General features: G+C 45.4%; 1 protein-coding gene and 1 long non-coding RNA gene across 2 annotated transcripts; one reads left to right on the forward strand and one right to left on the reverse strand.

The window, feature by feature from the left end:
• The first annotated feature begins 8,414 nt into the window (after positions 1-8,414).
• Positions 8,415-10,871, forward strand: LOC136494349 (uncharacterized). Its single transcript, XR_010768571.1, has 3 exons — positions 8,415-9,492; positions 10,205-10,252; positions 10,695-10,871. It is a non-coding gene; the product is annotated as an uncharacterized lncRNA (long non-coding RNA).
• Positions 10,872-13,753: 2,882 nt separating this feature from the next.
• On the reverse strand, positions 13,754-15,811 carry LOC136493912 (uncharacterized). The gene has a single exon (XM_066490037.1). It carries the CDS (start codon positions 15,809-15,811, stop codon positions 13,754-13,756), a length of 2,058 nt encoding a protein of 685 aa, XP_066346134.1.
• Between the last annotated feature and the right edge of the window lie 3,099 nt (positions 15,812-18,910).

The following is an 18,910-nucleotide window of genomic DNA, read 5'->3' on the forward strand; positions in this document are numbered from 1 at the left end:
CTGCCTTGATGGTGTGCTGGACCTTGCATCAGTAAACGATGGTCCCGGGCATCCCTGTGCATCTTGAGGTACTCCTCCGTGAACCACCTGTCCACCATCATCGCCCAGCACTCGGGATACGCTTGGCACCACTAGGGAATCACCTACACGTCATCAAGTATTGGACATATAAGAAGATCAAATTAAACCAACTTAATCTCAAATCGAATCAATATTGATGTTCTTCATTTACCTCAAGGTACTGCTCCCGGGTCAGCTGCATCTCTCTTGCGTCTTTCTTGGTTTTCCTCTCTCCAAGCTTCGACCCGTAGTAGGTTACGATGGCCTGGATGCGCACCTCGTGATGCATGTCGGTGATGAGTTTTTTACAAGCTTTGGTAGTCACCTGCTCCGCCCTGGCCTCAAATCCCTCCTCGCATCTGTAATAAGTCTGCATACAAAAGCGATGTATCGATTCATTATTTCAAGAAAAGTTCAATGAATGCGACATATTGAGCAATGTTGTGCAAGGGAGACTTACCCAAAACTCTGCCTTCACCCGCGCCGCCTTGTTGGGATACTCCGCATCAGAGGCGATGACGTAGTGGTCAAACGAGTAGGCCGGCTCCGTCTTCGATGCGTATGTGACAATGCCGGGGAAGTGCTGCCTGCACAGAAGACCCAGGATGCCATTGACTAGCCGTGCGCTACCACCCGACACAACCACCCAGTTCCTGCACAAGTAATTAAGAAAAATTATTAGTTTTTTTCATCATATCATACGAAGTAGTGGTGATAACATATACAATTACTTACTTTTGTCCTTCGGGGCGAATCATTGGGCGTTGGTGAGGAAGCAAAACCTGTGGGAGGCTCGCGGGACCTTGCAAGTAGACACTCAAAGAGGAGTTGGAGGAAGCGGAACCCGTGCCTGCCGCCTCCCCCCTCCTCCTCCTCCACCTCCTCCTCCACCACCTCCTCCTCCTCCTCCTCCTCCGTCTGCCGAACCAACTCCTCGTCTGACTCGTCCACGGGCGCCACCTCCTCCTACGGCTGGCGGTCCTCCTCACGTGGCATGGGAGGAGACGGCCCCCTCCTGCGGCTAGCGGTCCTCCTCCTCCTGTTCAATCCCTCTGCCGCCCCCTCCGCCCCCTCCTGCAACCGGCGTGGTCTTTGGTAAATCGAGTCCATAGACCTATGACGGTCGCCCACCATCTTTGTTCAATCACCTGCAATAAAAAAGAAAAACAAGACGTAATTAGAAATAGGTGCAAAAATAAACAAAACATAATTACAAAAAACATAGTATTACATGTATTAGAAATATATGCAAAAATGAACAAAACATAATTACAAAAAACATAATATTACATGTATTAGAAATATATGCAAAAATGAACAAAACATAATTACAAAAAACATAATATTACATGTATTAGAAATAATCTTCATAATTGAAATTAGCTGGATCATAGGTCTCGTCATCACTATCAACATTGTCCAACTCATCAACACTATCCGAAGGAGGAATGCTGTCTTCATTGTCATTGCCGAAATGTAATCGCTCAAGCATTTGTATGTCCTTCAGATTTCACACCTCGTCTCCAGCGTCCTCGTCATCATCCCTTTCATTATCTACTTCCATTCCTATCTCTTCGGTTAAGTCTATGTCAAACCTCCCTTGTAGCCCCTCTTCTTGATAGAACTCTCCATCATATGTGTTTGGGTTGAAGTTGTAATCTTCATCGTTTGGGACAGGTAGTTTACCATGTGGCGATACCTTGTGCACAATAGACCAACCCTTAAGATGCTCGGCGTCTTTGCACGCGTATGACGTATAATAAACCTGGACGGCCTGTTGAGCCACAATGTAGATATCTTTTCCTGGATAGACGGAATCCTGTTGAATCTTGACTAGCCCAAGCTTAGGGGCCCGTCTCGTTACACCAGGATGAAACCAGTGGCATTTGAATATGACAGGAGTAAGAGGTTTGGAACCATAAAATGATAGTTCATAGATTTCTTCAATTCTTCCATAATAGTCAAGTCCATCAGTGCCGGGCGTAACAACTCCGCTGTTTGTGGTTTGTCGATTGGGCCGACTCTGCTCGTAGCTTGCTATGTGAAAACGATATCCATTCACGTCATAACCGGTAAATGACTTGACCCTAACGACACAGCCATTTGCAACCTGTCTTAACTCATCACTTATAGGCGCATCAGTTTGGGCTTTCTGTTTGAACCAACAAATGAAATCGGGGCTCCCTAGTCCCGCACCCTATGAAAGAAGGGTATCATTTTCTTATGGGGTAGGTTGCCTTGATCCATGCCAGGATTGACAAAGAAATTCCCTGTACCAACGAGAAACAAGGGGGTTGGACGACGAAACAAGGACATACGGCGAAATGAAACAAGTTCGTTTAGAACTTACCGAATGAACGGTTGCACCTCGACAAGGTTGGTCAACACATATAGCATGATACTATGCCACTCTTCATTTTTCAATTGCTTAGTGGTCGATGCACTTGCGCTTCCAAGTTGCCCTTGGAAAAGGCTGAGGTTCAATTCATTTTCTCCAGCATTGTAACGAGGGGGGTGGATTATGAACGTTAGGAAGTTTCTCAGTGTAGTATTTCTCTGTGAAGTTCGACACCTCCTCTAGAATGTATGCCTCTGCAATGGAAGCCTCAATTCTGGCTTTATTTCTACATTTTTTGCGAAGAGTCTTCAGACATCTCTCGATTGGATAGCACCAATTGTTCTGCACGAGCCCCCCCATCCATGCCTCATACGGGAGGTGTACAATCAAATGTTGCATCGACAAGAAGCAGGCGGGTGGAAAGATCTTCTCTAACTTACAGAGCAACACGGGTGCCGCTTTTTCCAAGTCATCAATGATGGTCCGAGAGAGCTCCTTGGCACAAAGCTGGTGGAATAAGTAGCTCAACTCTGCCAGCACTTGCCAGACATGCTCTGGGACATAGCCTCGAACCATCGTCAGAAGAAGCCGCTCAATCCATATGTGGTAGTCATGACTCTTGATCCCGTTGACTCGCAGAGTGCCTAAGTTAACTCCCCTCTTTAGATTCGCTGCATACCCATCAGGGAACATTAGCTTCTTGATCCATTCAAGTACTTCCCTCCTTTGGTCCTTTTTCAAGACGAAATCAGCCTTAGGCCTTCTCCAGGTCTTGCCACGACTAGGAGGTTGCATCTCTTGATTTGGTCTATCGCACAATGTTGCTAGTCTACTCTAGCCTTTGGGTTGTCCTTAGACTTTTTAGTGTCCATGAGTGTTGCCCAAAGTGCCTCGGCGACATTCTTTTTAGTGTGCATTACATCAATGTTATGTGGTAGAAGAAGGTCATCGAAATAGGGGAGCCTCGTCATGCCCGAGATATGAGTCCACATATGCTGCTCACCATATCCCACAAAACCACCTTCTTCATTGGGCACGAGAGCACCTATCTGAGCATGAACCTCGGCACCATTCATCATCCGTGGTGCAGGGTTTGTCACTTTGACGCCTTTCGTAAAGTTCTTGATGTCTTGTCTGAATGGATGGTCAAGAGGTAGGAATTGACGATGTCTATCAAATGATGAATACTTGCCACCCTTCTGCAACCAAATAAACCTCACACCTTCCTTGCATATTGGACATGGGAACTTCCCATGAACACACCAGGCGCAGAATATCCCATACGCCAAGAAGTCATGCAGGGAGTAGTGGTACCAAACGTGCATTTTGAAGGTTGTCTTTGTAGCTCGATCGTATGTCCATACCCCTTCGTCCCAAGCACGGACCAATTCATCAAACACGGGCTCCATGAACACACCCATATTACTCCCTGGGTGTCTAGGAATTATCAACGATAAGAATATGTTATGTCGTTGAAAGGAGACACCGGGGGGAGATTAAGGGGATAACAAAGATGGGCCAACATGTGTATGGGGCAGCCATCATTCCATAAGGATTGAACCCATCTGTTGCCAACGCGACATATACATTACGAGCCTCATCTGCTTTGTCACGATGTTTGTCATTAAAGCGGATCCAAGCTTCACCATCGGATGGATGTACCATCTTGTCAGGATTGTACCATTTGCCATTTTTGTGCCATGTCATCTGTTTCGCGGATTCCTCGGTCATGTATAGCCGTTGGATCCTCGGTAGGAATGAAAGGTACCATAGGATTTTCATGGGGATCGTAAGTTGCCTCTTCTGGCCATCATCAGAGTCTACCTCCAGGTACCTGGAGGATTTACACTTTGGACAAAACTTTGCATGCTTGTGTTCTTTCCTAAATAGGAGGCACCCTTTTGGACAAGCATGTATCTGCTCATACGGCATCTTAAGTGCTCGAAGGAGTTTCTGTGACTCGTACATGCTATTCGGCAGAATGTGGCCCTCCGGAAGCAAGGTGCCAATCATGGCCAACATCTTATCAAAGCCAGGTCGACTTAAGTTTAACTCAGACTTCAACCCCATTAAGCGTCCAATGGCATCCAGTTGAGACACCGTTGACCGATCGTGAAGGGGTTTCTGTGCCGAGTCCATCATATCATAGAACGCCTGTGCAGCTGCTTCCATCTCCTCCTTCTCACGTCCCTCATCGAACTGTCCTTGGTGAAAGTCATCTAACATGTCTGCTACCCCAGCATCAGCATCAAAATCCTCCACCCGTGGTCTCACCACCTCCTCTCTCATACGATGGGCTTCACCATGGTGGACCCACCGGGTGTAGTCTGGCGTAAATCCATTCTTCACAAGATGTTTACCCATTTCCACCTTGTTTACCCTTCTCCTATTTCCACATTTGCTGCAGGGACACAAAACTAGGCAATGTCCTTTAGCAGCGTTGCCAAATGCACTATTCAAGAAAGCATCGGTCTTGTTCATCCATTCCGTGGTGTAATCACTCTGACTTCTCCAGCCCGTGTACATCCACTGACGGTCATCCATCCTCTAACATATGTATCGGCGAGTAATGTAACCATCAATTGCATCTACATGGTGTTCCTACTGCCTAATAGGTGAGGATAGGTCCTAATCCCACCCGCAGATGCATAGATGAGGTTAGTTTCCATGCTCTACTCCTATCCGAGATAGAATTTCGGCAGCACCTCCCCGCTGTTCTCCAAATACACGTCCTGCCAAAGAAGAGTGTGTATCCGGAGAACAACAGGGAGGTGATGCCGAAACTCTATCTCGGACTAGAGCAGAACATGGAAACTAACCCATCTACGCATCCGTGGGCTGTCCAAAAAGCGTGGACAATCCGAAATAGATACGGTCATAGATATGCAAAGATCTGCATACCTCCAACCGTATCTCTTTCGAACGGGAGACGCCTAACTGGGTTACGTGATCTATGACAATGATACGAAAAGAGGGGTTATACCTAGGGTGGCGATGGAGTCAGGCTAGCGGGGCCGTGGCGGGTCGGTGCAGTGGCGAGACGATGCGGTGCAGGCAGACCGACACGGTGGCAAGAACTTCAACTCAACTCTGACGGGCTCTTCTCTAAAAAAATGGAACAAAATACTGTCATTTACAAAAAAAATTCGGCAGAACCTCCCCTGCACGGTGAGGTTTCCAAAACCTGCAAAAAACAACAACACGATGGCCGACAAGCACATATGGCTCAACAGAAGCCATGTAGTTTGGATATCAATCCATGCAGAAGAATATATCCAAGTAGTACCACTACTTGTACTACTACTTTCACTATTGCTACTACTACTACCATTGGTTCTTCTACTACTACCACTATTGCTACAACTACTACCATTAGTTGTACTACTACTACTACCACTACTTCTACTACTACTACCACTAATTCTACTACTAATACTACCACTAGTTGTACTAATACTACCATTAGTACAACTAATACTACTACAACTACCACTACCTCGACAATAATAAGTGAGAAGGCATACCTGACGGGCGATGGGGTAGGGGCGGGCGGCGTCGGGATCGGGCGGAGTCGTGGACGGGGTCGAGCACGGATGGCATCGGGGCGGGTGGTCCACGGGGCGCGGCCAGGGGCAGGGCAAGGCCAGAAAAAAGGCGTAGCCGGGGCGCAGGGCCAGCCAGGGTCAGGGTGGCGTGGTCGGGGGAAGGGCCAGCCGGGGGCACGGCGCGGCCTGGCGCGCGGGCAGTGGGCGGCGCGACTGGGGGAAGGGCCGGCCGGGGCACGGCGCGGCCGGCGGTAGGGCGCGAAGGCAGCGGGCGGCGTGACCAGGGGAAGGGCCGGCCGTGGGCAGGGCCGGCCGAGGGCACGGCGCGCGGGTGGCCGAGCGCGTGGGCAGCGAGGGCAAGGCGGCGCGGGCGGCTAAGCACGCGGGCGCGCAGGCAGCATGGCGGTCGGGCAGCGTGGGCGCGCGGGCGCACGGGCAGCGCGGCGGCCGGGCGGCACGGGCGCGCGGGCAGCCGGTGGCAGCGCAGGCGAGCGGGGCGGTGTGGGCGCGGCGCGGAGGCGGGGGCGGGCAGGCGTGGGCACGGGGTGGCTGGCTGTGACTGCCCGGCCGGTCAAAAACCGCTAAGTCCGTGGCTTTGTCGAGTGCCGGATCAGGGAGGCACTCGGCAAAGATTTGTTTTTTTTTGTTTTTAATTTCCTTGCCGAGTGCCCCAGATCTGGCACTCGGCAAAGATTTAATTTTTTTAAATTATTTGCCGAGCGTCTCAGATCTGACGCTCGGCAAAGAAATTTTTTTTATTTTAAAAATACTTTGCCGAGTGCCCCCTGGACGGCACTCGGCAAAGATTTATTTATTTTTATTATTTCTTTGACGAGTGCTCCTGTGGATGCACTCGGCAAAGAGGAAATTTTAAAAAAAAATTAAAACATTCTTTGCCGAAGAATGTTTTAATTTTTTTTTAAATTTCCTCTTTGCCGAGTGCATCCACAGGAGCACTCGGCAAAGAAATAATAAAAAAAATTAAATCTTTGCCGAGTGCCGTCTAGGGGGCACTCGGCAAAGTATTTTAAAAATAAAAAAAATTTCTTTGCCGAGCGCCAGATCTGAGACGCTCGGCAAAGAATTTAAAAAAAAATTTAAATCTTTGCCGAGTGCTAGATCTGGGGCACTCGGCAAAGAAATTAAAAACAAAAAAAACAAATCTTTGCCGAGTGCCTAACCGCAGGCGCTCGACAAAGAAGGCCATGACAGGACGCCATTTCATGGGCAGCCTATGCCGAGTGTAGAGATTTTGCCGAGAGTCTAGCCCTCGGCAAAGAAGTCCTTTGCCGAGTGCCCGTGTTTGCCGAGTTGCCAGCACTTGGCAAAGAAATCTTTGCCAAGTGCAATTCTTTGCCGAGTGCAGCACTTGGCAAAGAAGGTCTTTGCCGAGTGCTCGATTTTTGACACTCGGCAAAGAATTTTGCACTCGGCAAAGTCTCTATTTCCAGTAGTGAGGGTGCGTAAACTCGTTCGTTATGGTAGTAAAAGTAGAACACCAGAAAGTTACGTGTATAAGGGCAACTCCAACCAGCCCCCTATCTGTCGACAGAATATCATCGACAGTTCTCCGAGGGGTATCCCACGAAGGTAGATTGATCGATAGAGAAGCGTGTGATCAAGAACAAGAAGGCAACAGAGACACACGAGTTAGACAGGTTCAGGCCATCAGTATGACATAATACCCTACTCCTGTGGTTTGTATTAGCTATCGTATGATATTGCGTGTGTTTGGAGGGGGTCCTTGCCCGTCTTATATAGTCCGAAGGGCAGGGTTACAAGTCGGTTAGATCTGATTAATAATCGGAAAGTAATAACAAATTATAGGAATCTTGGGATCATACGTATCCTAATAGATCTCGTAATATCTTCATAATATCTTCCTAGTGTCTTGTGGGAGGCGTCGAGCAGAGTCGTGCCCTGCAAGGCTTCATCTTGTGGGCTGGGCCGCCCCTGGGGGCGCAGCCCATGTGGTCTATCGTGGGTATCCAGGGTCGTACCCCCCACAGCTAGTCCCCGAGCGCCTTGTACCCGTTGTGCAATGCCATTTTGAGCTTGTCCGAGTAGGTGCGAACGAAGCCGAACTGTCAAACTCATAGTCCGACCACCGTGATGAGTTACCGAGCAGTTGTGAGCAGTTGTCGAGCAGCATGAACCATCGCCGAGCAGTGTGAACCATAGCTGAGCAATATAACCCAAGTACGGCTTGCGATAAGGGTGTAAGGAGCTCAAGTTTAGAATCGAAAAATTCTTCACAGTGGACCAAGTGTGCCCACTTAGAGTCCGATCACAAGAAAAGGAGATAGTCTTCTTTAGCTTCAAGAGACGCGGAGTCTTCTAGAATAAAGCAAACACATTCACCGCGAGGTGAAGTGTGCCCACTTAGTCCCCCTGCGCGCGTTATCTGTTTTGTCTTTGCAAATATATATATTTTTTGGTATCATATGTAGTGAGTTAGGATACATTATGCATTTGCTAATTTGCTGGCATATGTGCAGTTTTGAGAAAATGTGAGTTATGACATTCTTTGGAAGAAATGGAATCTGTAGTTTGAGTATGGTAAAACTTGAAGGGGTTTTCTTCTGTACTGATCTCTTTAAAAAAATTATCTTAAAGCAAAGTAGTTTACATTAAGGTGGAGCAGTTTAACTTATACTCTTCACACAGAAATGGCGATTAGATCAAATATTTTCCTTCATCTAGTATATATAAACCTATGGTTGCTGTGCTGTGCTGCAATGTGTCGGAACTGTTACTTTCTGGTATGGATCTTAAAAAGATGCTAATACCTAATAGTCAACTCTCATGTCCAGATCTAGAAAGAAATAAGTGCTTTTGAAAAAGTGACCACAATGCCCCAACGAAGCCTTATTCTTTGTGGTTGGTACAGAGTTACTCCACCGATTATGGCATTTTGTGGATTTTGCACTCCTTCCTTTGTCGCTTGAGAATTTGACACTCAATGCATCATGGACATTTGGTTCATGGGGCCATTTGTTTGTAAAACAATGGACTGTCAAATCATTTTCCCATCGGTTATGACCTATCTTCCCCTAGTACCATTACATGAATGAGAAAGTTGGTGACTTGTCATCATGGTTTATAATTTGTATGATGCGACATCAATCACTGACCAAATAGTGACATGAACTGATAATATGCCTCAGTTTTTCACAAACTATCATCTGTATTTTTAGTAATTATCAGGAGGACGATCTAATTGACATTCTTTCATTATTTGGGGAAGTTTGTGGAGCCACAAATCTTTGCCATTGTTCTCTTCATTTTTCATTTCCTGCAGTTTCTGTCTTCAGTATTTCTTCATGCAACCATACTGTATTGTGCCATGTTACAAAGCCTGGTTATTTTACAGTTCATCTTGCACACATGTATATCATGTTTTGATGTAGTTATGGTTTATTGACAAAGAAAAAAGTGGCGTGGATGAACACCAATGATATTGTAAACTGAGCCAGTTTTGATGTAGAGTGATGAACTCCGGAGAGTGGGTACTGAAACCCCTGTAACCGGCCTCAGTACGAAGCCAAGGTATTCTTCTTTAGGACAAAATCTTGGACGTCTCTCCCTCTGGCCAAGTATTTTTTTGGTCCTCTATTGTAGTAAGATACATCATTTTAATTGTTTACCATTTCTTCCATATGTGAAATAACTTTGTTTACTGTACATAGAGCCTCCTTGGTTGGGTTCCAAAACTTGCCTAGCCAAAATGAAGGTATGATTTTGGTTGTGCAGGTTTTGGAACCCAAAAGCAGGCTCATAAACCAACCGTAAGTCCTGGCAGGGCACAAACATGCCTGAGTTGTGATCCATCTTAGACAAAGTTTATGACATCTAATCTCAACACTAACCTCTCACATCAGTACATCGCTATTAAACTATCTAATAGAATATGATAAGATCTGATTCTGATAAAGAGCTTGGGGAAAACTTCAATATGTTGTCCACCAAAATCAAAGCAAACAACTTCCCGAAGAATACTATGAATCAGTGAGTAGATTGATTGCAATATCACACGTTGAGGTTGCAAACTAGATTGATTGAATGGTCAAGGCTCTACCTATTCCTGTGTTCAAACATTAGAAAATAAAGTTTTCCTCGCTTCCAAGCGTCTGCCTAGGATGATTGTTTGATTTGGACTACATTGGCTTGCCATCGGATTGTTGTTTCATCTGGCTAGAATGTGTTTCATTTCTTCTCATGCCCAACTCATGCTCTACAATTTATACAAATTATATTTCAGGTGAGGATTGGGCAATCTAGGCTTAAATCGAAAGGAAGATAACAAAAGGTATGTACTTTTAAAAATATTGTAACCTTACACGTGATATATTTTTTTTCTCGAACATGCAAAAGATTTGTGCATCTTTGTATTAAGGAAATTCCACAATGCGTGGAGGAATTTCCACTGGATACATGATTGACCTTTTTAATACTGTAATTTGGACGTCCATCATCTACCAACTTGAATATCGCGGAATCAACTTATCAATCAGCTGTAATTGTACCATCATGTTTTAGTAAATTTTAGCGCTCAACATGCTAGCTACGTCTCGGACTAAAAAGGGGTAATGAAAAAGAAATCTGAACTTTCAAATGACCATTCAATTAGGTAGCCTTTTCATCCAAACTACAGTTAAGACAATTTGTCTGCTCATAACTCGACTCCTGACCATCAGAATTTTGATACCCTACAATCTTGTTTGGATTTTTGATTGTCTCCTTTTTCGAAGCTGTGTTATCTCAAGCTGGCACGGTGTTAACTCCATACGGGCTCGGCTCTCCACTGGCCAAGCTCAAAGTGGCACGGCTCTCCACTGGTCAAGCTCAAAGTGTGCCGCGCCTCAAGTTTTCTAGTTTGTTTGTAAAACAACGGACTGTCAAATCATTTTCCCATCGGTTATGACCTATCTTCCCCTAGTACCATTACATGAGTGAGAAAGTTGGTGACTTGTCATCATGGTTTATAATTTGTATGATGCGACATCAGTCACTGACCAAATAGTGTCATGAACTGATAATATGCCTCAGTTTTTCACAAACTATCATCTGTATTTTTAGTAATTATCAAGAGGACGATCTAATTGACATTCTTTCATTATTTGGGGAAGTTTGTGGAGCCACAAATCTTTGCCATTGTTCTCTTCATTTTTCATTTCCTGCAGTTTCTGTCTTCAGTATTTCTTCATGCAACCATACTGTATTGTGCCATGTTACAAAGCCTGGTTATTTTACAGTTCATCTTGCACACATGTATATCATGTTTTGATGTAGTTATGGTTTATTGACAAAGAAAAAAGTGGCGTGGATGAACACCAATGATATTGTAAACTGAGCCAGTTTTTAGATGTAGCCTAATGGGGCTATATAGCACAATATTTTTGTTAGTAACCGAGTCCTCTAGTGCAGTACCAAAGCTTACCGCGGTGCAACGGTAGAGTGATGAACTCTGGAGAGTGGGTACTGAAACCCCTGTAACCGGCCTCGGTTCGAAGCCAAGGTATTCTTCTTTAGGACAAAATCTTGGACGTCTTTCCCTCTGGTCGAGTATTTTTTTAGTCCTCTATTGTAGTAAGATACATCATTTTAATTGTTTTAAAGGTTTCAGGAAAAGATGGGGAGTAGTGCCTTGGTAATGAGAATCAGATTGATTTCTATGTAGCTTTCAGATTTACATGGCGTAAATATATATCTATTTTTTTCAAAGGTATTTGATTAGTCTGGATGCTAAATGATATTATTGTAATCTGTAATTTTTTTCCCTTGGGAATATGGCCACCATTGTGGTCAACAAACCACCTGGAATGCCAATGTAAGTAGATGTAGATAGCTTTATTTCCTTTTCCTGCAGTTTCATCCCCAAAAAAATCAGCTCCTATCTGAAACCTTTGCTTCATTCTGAAGGGTGGCATTGGCATACAAATTAGTACTGATATTCTGATCCCAATATTTGGGGAGGGTTCTTCTTAAGCACCTCGACTGTTGAGTTCTGGGCGGCATACTGTGCTAGTTACTGGCCAGGCGCACTGTGTGCACCCACTTATACATCCTGCACACCATCTGCTCCATTAGGTCCCAAGCTCCCAGCTTTGCAGCTTCAATGGTTGCCTGAACTGAAAGGGTGTTCTTGATATCTCTAATCCACTGCCGATCTAGTTGATTATCCGCCACTGTGCGTTCGTTGATGAACCTTTACTGACAACCGCACTAGTTTGGGTGCAATGTGTAAGAATGTTGTCCATTGAGCCAGCAGTACTACCTTAGCACATGGCAGTGCGCAACGACTACAACAGATATTGGCCCCGTAAAAAGGCCTTAGATGGTAAGGAAAAAAAAGTGAATGTCAAAAGGTAACTGAAGCTAAGAATTCGTTATCCAAAGAAGCATCCAGTTATATCAAAGTGACCACAATCTTGATAACATAAGGTCTAGACCCAAAGAAAGGCATACAGTTGTAATGGGCAACACCTGAAAAAGAAAAACCGGAGGCCCAGCATTATCTGCCACTCCATTTTTGCCACACAGAATATGCTGAAGAGATAAAGAAAGCAATCATCCATTCAAACTGCACGGAAGGCTAAGTTAATATTCTTATAAAAAAGGGCAGCAAACAAGCTCAACAACATTAAATTACAAGAATTGCTGCGATCATGTTGCATGCTACCAGAAGCTTAAGCTATGGAAAGAACCTCAAGACTGGCAAGGTTTGAACTATACATAAAAAAAATCGCTATCGAGAAGAAATCATTAGATGCCTATTTTTACAATCATCAATGCAGTATTGTGAAAATGTAAATGCCATAATTGACACTTGACCAAGAGTCTTCCCCTCCCCTATGTTGCATATGTATGTTTCAAATATTTTAGGCGTTTTAGACGTATGTTGCAAAAGTTGATCGGGGGATGTCGCACATGTTGCATATGTTGCAATTGTTTTAGAGGCATGTTGCAAACGTATGTTTCGAGTGTTTTGGATGTTCCAGAGGTATGTTTCACCTGTGTTTTCTGGACGCATGTTACAAGTGTGTTTTTCTGGATGTTGCATATGCTTCACGCATACGTTGCATGTGTTTTATTTGGATGTTGCGCATGGTTTTCAAGTGTTTCAGAAGCATGTTTCAAGTGTTTCAATTGCCTTCACACTTATGTTGCAACTGTTGTATTTGGATGTTTCAAAAGTAGATCTGGTGTTGCATCTCTCCTCCGCACCTTCTACTGCATCGTCTCGGTGTGTCCTCCTCCCGGCGCCGACAGGGCATCCATACGACGTCGCGGCTGGGTCCTTCCGAATCGGAGGCGCCGTGCCCTTTCCCCTCTTGTCGCTCGGGCGGCATGGGCCGCGCGTGGAGGGCGCGAAGCGGAGTGCATCGCGCAGGCGTCCGTCCGGACATCCGGGCGCTAGCACTACCGATATATTAAATAGTGTTGTAAGTGTCCTTATGAAGCATCTTATGGACGTTTAGACCTCTTTTGAATGAAGGATGATTTTTTCTTTCCTTATGAAAATGAACTGATCATATTTGAAAGTTCTTTCAGACTATATTAGTCTTATAAATGATGTATGATTGGGGGAAACATTGATTAAAAGAAAGTTTTGAACACCATGTGGAACACATGCATGCCTTGTATTTTGGGACGGCAAGAGTACACCTTTGAGTCTTTGCATCAACCGTATATGGATATTAGAGCCATCATTACACTCACAAATATCTAAATATATTTAGTAAGTAGACAAATAAATGATGCATGCATTGCGTTTGTAATGCATGCATTTTAAAAGGGACGGTGATTCTCATGGCAGTGGTGGTAGCATCGGAAGGGCCTGCACGCTGACATATTCCACTAGAAGGGAAGCGATAGTGATGAGCTCACCGCCGCTGCCAAGCTGCTTGGCATGAGAATACGCGCTGCACCGGTGGCCTGCGTAGCATAATATCTCGATCCACACCTGGGCGATGAGCTCCGGCATTATTGCAGAAGAAGGCAAGTCTGGCATCCCGTTGTGGATCAGCTCTGTGGCAAGCCTACATCCACGGTGCAATGTAAGGTCTATCCGGTAGGCCTTTTGTCTGTCTTGTGCATCACCCAGACTAGTGTCAAACGGGATATCAGACTGCAGGGTCGCCGTCGCCGTATCCTCCTCCCTGTAGTGCCGCAGCAGCAAGTTGGCCAGATCCTCAGCTGAGCTGCACATTATACCAATCAACTCATAGCAGGAATTAGCGTACATCCCACGGTCAACAGGGGCAGGCAGCATGTAGGGACGTGAGGCAAGGAGGAAGAGCATGTAACTGGAGAGCGCCTCCACCGCCTCGACGAGATCAGCCTGCCTCTGCCTCCGTGCGTCGTCGTCGCCTTGACCGCCGGCATTTGCTTGCTCCGCCTGCTTCTGCTTGTACCAAAAGAGATAGATGTCAGTGCCGATGTGCCATGTAAGGATGGTCTGCTCCAAGGACCTTTTGGGGTCCAAGCTCCATTCCAGCTCCTCGTACAGTCCCTTGCTCTTCAGGGCGGCCAGACCCCTTGAGTTAGCGATGTGATCTTCGTTTGTTGGAAGGACGCCGCAACTCAACACCTGGTTGACCAGCAGCTGCTTGATGAATGCCGAGACAGGGACGGAGGAGCAGTAAGCCAGCGTATTCCACGGGTCCTCAAATCCCATCCATCTCGCAATTTTGCTGATTCGGCTGACCCTGCTACCAACGCACAACTGAAGCAAGTTGTGCTGCCCCATGGAGCCGGACCAGTACCTTCCTCTCCATTCTGCTGCATGCACAAACCGACGGACAGATGTAATCCCACGACCAAGCAAGATACTGATATTTCTTTCTTCCTCTCCTGGCCTACTGAAATCCCTCCTCGGTTTTAGCAGGAGCGAACTTGTCCAGCTCGAGAACATTGCCTTAATAGTTGACATGGCCTCCAAAACAACAGCCCCAATAAGCAGGACATAACTGATAGCAATGTCTACTTTACTGTAACTCCTCCTCCCCATACCTTGATCACCCAAAAGATAAAACAACAACAATGCCACGGCTGTGCCCGGCAGCGAGATGACACGGATGCAAAGGCCACACCAACTGTGCACCACCTCAGTCTTTGTAAACAAGACATCGTGCATCAAGGAGAGTTGCATCTCAACCACCTCCTCCAAAGCATGCTCATCTACATCATGAAACCGCAGCTCCTCTTCATCCCGCAACATACTCATCATGAATTTCTTAGGAACAGCCAGGAAGAGGTGAGCATCCAATAGGTAATCTTCCTTATCCGGGCAACTTTTGGACGGTATGGTCCGGTACTGGGATCCCGAGACGTAAATTAGAGGTTGATAGTTGCCGCCCTGCTCTGAGGTACTACTACCAGCGCACTTGAGTGCCCACACTCTCTCTCCATACTTGGCAACACCAACCACAAACATCAGGATGGTGGCTGCCCGGAGCAGTGACCCGCTGGCAAGGATGGAAGACACATAGACGACATATGTAGCTGCAGCCACCTGCACGGCAAGAGTCTGCAGGTGCCGCAGCCACAGATTGTTGTCTTCGATGCTGTAGGCGGTGATGTTGTCTTGCCCACCGAGGTGCAGGAGGAGGAAGGGCGCCCAAAACGCCACCAGCTCATGCTCCGGCGATCTGCTCGTCACAGACATGTGTCCCAGCACGTAGATTGCCGTCGCATCGGCCAGCATGTACGCTGACCACGCAAAGGCCCGTAGCACGCCGGAGTCGATGCGCCGGCGGAGCTCCGCCATGATGAGGAGCATGATCTGGAGGGTGAAGCTGAGCAGCACCAGCACCTGGATGCCCCATTCGTTCCATAGATGCAGCACTTGCCCTGCCCCTGCCATCGGCCGTCTGAAATGGATTCAATTAAACTATACATTCCTTGCATTAATGGCTTTCATATTTTAAAGAGTAATATTCTCTAAATTACCTACTAACTGTGAAGAGATTTGTTATTATAGAGAGCTAACGACAGGTACCAGTACATTAATTATTAGCTATTGGTGAGTCTTTTACGGTCTTACGATATACAAATATGTGACTAACGGTACCTCATTTTTCATGACAAGGTAAAGAAAAACGTACTGACGGTATACCCATCATTATTTCTTTCTTTTGTGTTGGTACCGAAATTAATTAACATTAGCTAGTGATGTAATAACCAGAACAACGCAACTTACATGGGATAAGTGGAGAACCACCAGAATACAGATGATAGATGACCCACGGCCGACTGCAGCAAGCGCTTTGATATACTGGACTATGAATACTTGCAATGCAAGTATATATCCAACTGTATTCACAGTGAAAATGAAACATCCATTTATATATAGGACAGCACATGAAGCTAGGGCAAGATTTGGTTGAGGCCACCGGCACATCCGGCTTTAATTTGGCTAACCATCCTGATTTGTTTTTACATTTTTCTTGCCCTTGCCCTTTCCTTTTCCTTTATCTTTATCTTTATCTTTTTGTTTTTGGACAGAATCTCGTTTCCTTCTCTCTATGTCATGTATTTTTGCTTTTCACGTTACCTGGGTCTAAAACATGAACTGGCACCGGGCTTTTTCGTTATCGTTAAAAAAAACATGAACATGAACTGATTTGTTTTTACATTTTTCTTTGCCCTTTCCTTTTCCTTTATCTTTTTCTTTTTTGGACAGAATCTCGTTTCCTTCACTCTGGATCGTGTACCTTTGCTTTCACATCATCTGGGTCTAAAACATGAACCGACATTCCGCACCTTTTTGTTTTGTTAAAATTAAATACGCCCTCGATCTGTTTTTTAATATATGACGTTTAGGACAAAAAATTTAGTTCATTTTGAAATAAAATTGTTGTTGTCCTAAACATCATATATTTTAAAAACGGAGGTAGTAAATAAAAGCAGATCCTAGATATCCTCAAAGATCAATAAGATATCCCAAATTCGTTGTCAAAGGTGGCGTTAATCCTTGTTAAGGGGGCACGTGATACTCTGCATACGTTCCGTGTTAAGGAGCGCCTATATATTCCACGTTCAGCATGCAGTCATGCACCGATCCAATGAAAATCACAGACTAGCCGCCGTCTTCCCCCACCGTTGGCTATCTAGCTATCTAAAACTGCTATTTAGGTCCCTACGCTCTAAATAATATTTAGAGCACCGTCAACCACGGTCAGTCGTCGCAGGCATCCGCTCCTACTGTCTTGAAAGAATATGATTTCCACAACCGTCGTCCTGTTCGCTTGGCTTATAAGTCGTACTTTTTCAGTCAACGAACAGTATTTTTTTTTCATAATAAATCAGCCAACAGTACTTTCAGTCTTGGCTTATCAGCCGAGCGAATAGGCACTACTGGATTCAGGTTCTTTGCCGAGTGCTTGAGGCACTCGGCAAAGGCTATATTGCACTCGGCAAAGCCTTTGCCGAGTGCGGCACTCGGCAAAGCACACACGGCAAAAAATTAATCGGCAAAGCACTCTTTGCCGAGTGTATTTTATCGGGCACTCGGCAAAGGCTTTGCCGAGTGCTCCGGGGGCACTCAGCAAAGAAAAGCGACCGTCACGGCGCCGGTCCCGTTGACGGTCACTTTGCCGAGTGTCAACCCCACAGGCACTCGGCAAAGATTTTTTTAATTTTTTTTTAAAATTTCTTTGCCGAGTGCCAACCCGTGAGGCGCTCGGCAAAGATTTTTTTTTTTAAAAAAATTCTTTGCCGAGTGCCAAACCATGAGGCACTCGGCAAAGAGCTTTTATTTTTTTTTGAAAATTTTCTTTGCCGAGTGCCAACCCTCCAGGCACTCGGCAAAGATTTTTTATTTTTTTTAAAAAATTCTTTGCCGAGCGCCAACCCGGAAGGCACTCGGCAAAGAGCTTTTATTTTTTTTTGAAAATTTTCTTTGCCGAGTGCCACCCCTCTAGGCACTCGGCAAAGATTTTTTATTTTTTTTAAAAAACTCTTTGCCGAGTGCCAACACGGCAGGCACTCGGCAAAGTTTAAATTTTTTTTTAAAATTTCTTTGCCGAGTGTTATAGTCACAGCACTCGGCAAAGCTGGAAAATCTGTTTTCTGGTCGCCCATTTTGCCAGCTTTGCCGAGTGTTGTGACCATTGCGCTCAGCAAAGGGGTCCTTTGCCGAGTGCAACACTCGGCAAAGTGACCCAAAACGGCAATTTTTTTTTTGCATTCCATCATGACAAATACATTCATACAAACATATATCACATATATATATATCTCATCCGTCACATATATATCTCATCCATCGCATATATATCTCATCCATCACATATATATCTCATCCATCTACACATCCATCCGCCCATATCACATCCATCACAATATATAATAATAAGTGCTCAAGTCCATCCAAATAAGTTTACAAGTCTATCAAAGTCCACAAGTGCATCACAAGTATATCACAAGTTCATCACCAAGTGAACAACAAATGTAAAAAATACAACATGCACTCATCTCGGCCACTGCGACTGTGGTGAAGGCCTAGATGCATCATTTGTAGGTGCATGAGGTGGATTATTCGAACCATCGTCAAATGGAGACTACACAAAGGAGAAGAGATTACATGTGAGACAAGATTATTTTGATAGCTAATCTAGGACGATAGATGCCATACAAGCAAAGCACAAGCGAAAGTAAAAAACTTTAATACTCACAGGAGTAGCTGCAACTGTAGGACGCGGAGGCGGAGGTGGAACCAACAGCCCAGGTGGCAGAGACAAGCCCATACGTTGCCCAAGCCCTTGTAGGAAATCTGTAATGTCCATCAGCCTCTGCGCCTGGGCCTGCCGCTCGGCCCGCTCGGCCTCCAACTGGCCCCCCCAGCTCCTGACGTTCCTTCATTTCTTATTCCAGCCGGGCCTGCAATATTTCACTCCAATGTTTCAGTAATGCAAAGCTAATTAAGGTGTGTAAAGATCAATGTATGACGAGTAAAACAGGA

This window comes from Miscanthus floridulus, chromosome 11 (genome assembly GCF_019320115.1).
Source record: "Miscanthus floridulus cultivar M001 chromosome 11, ASM1932011v1, whole genome shotgun sequence".
Lineage (NCBI taxonomy): Eukaryota > Viridiplantae > Streptophyta > Magnoliopsida > Poales > Poaceae > Miscanthus > Miscanthus floridulus.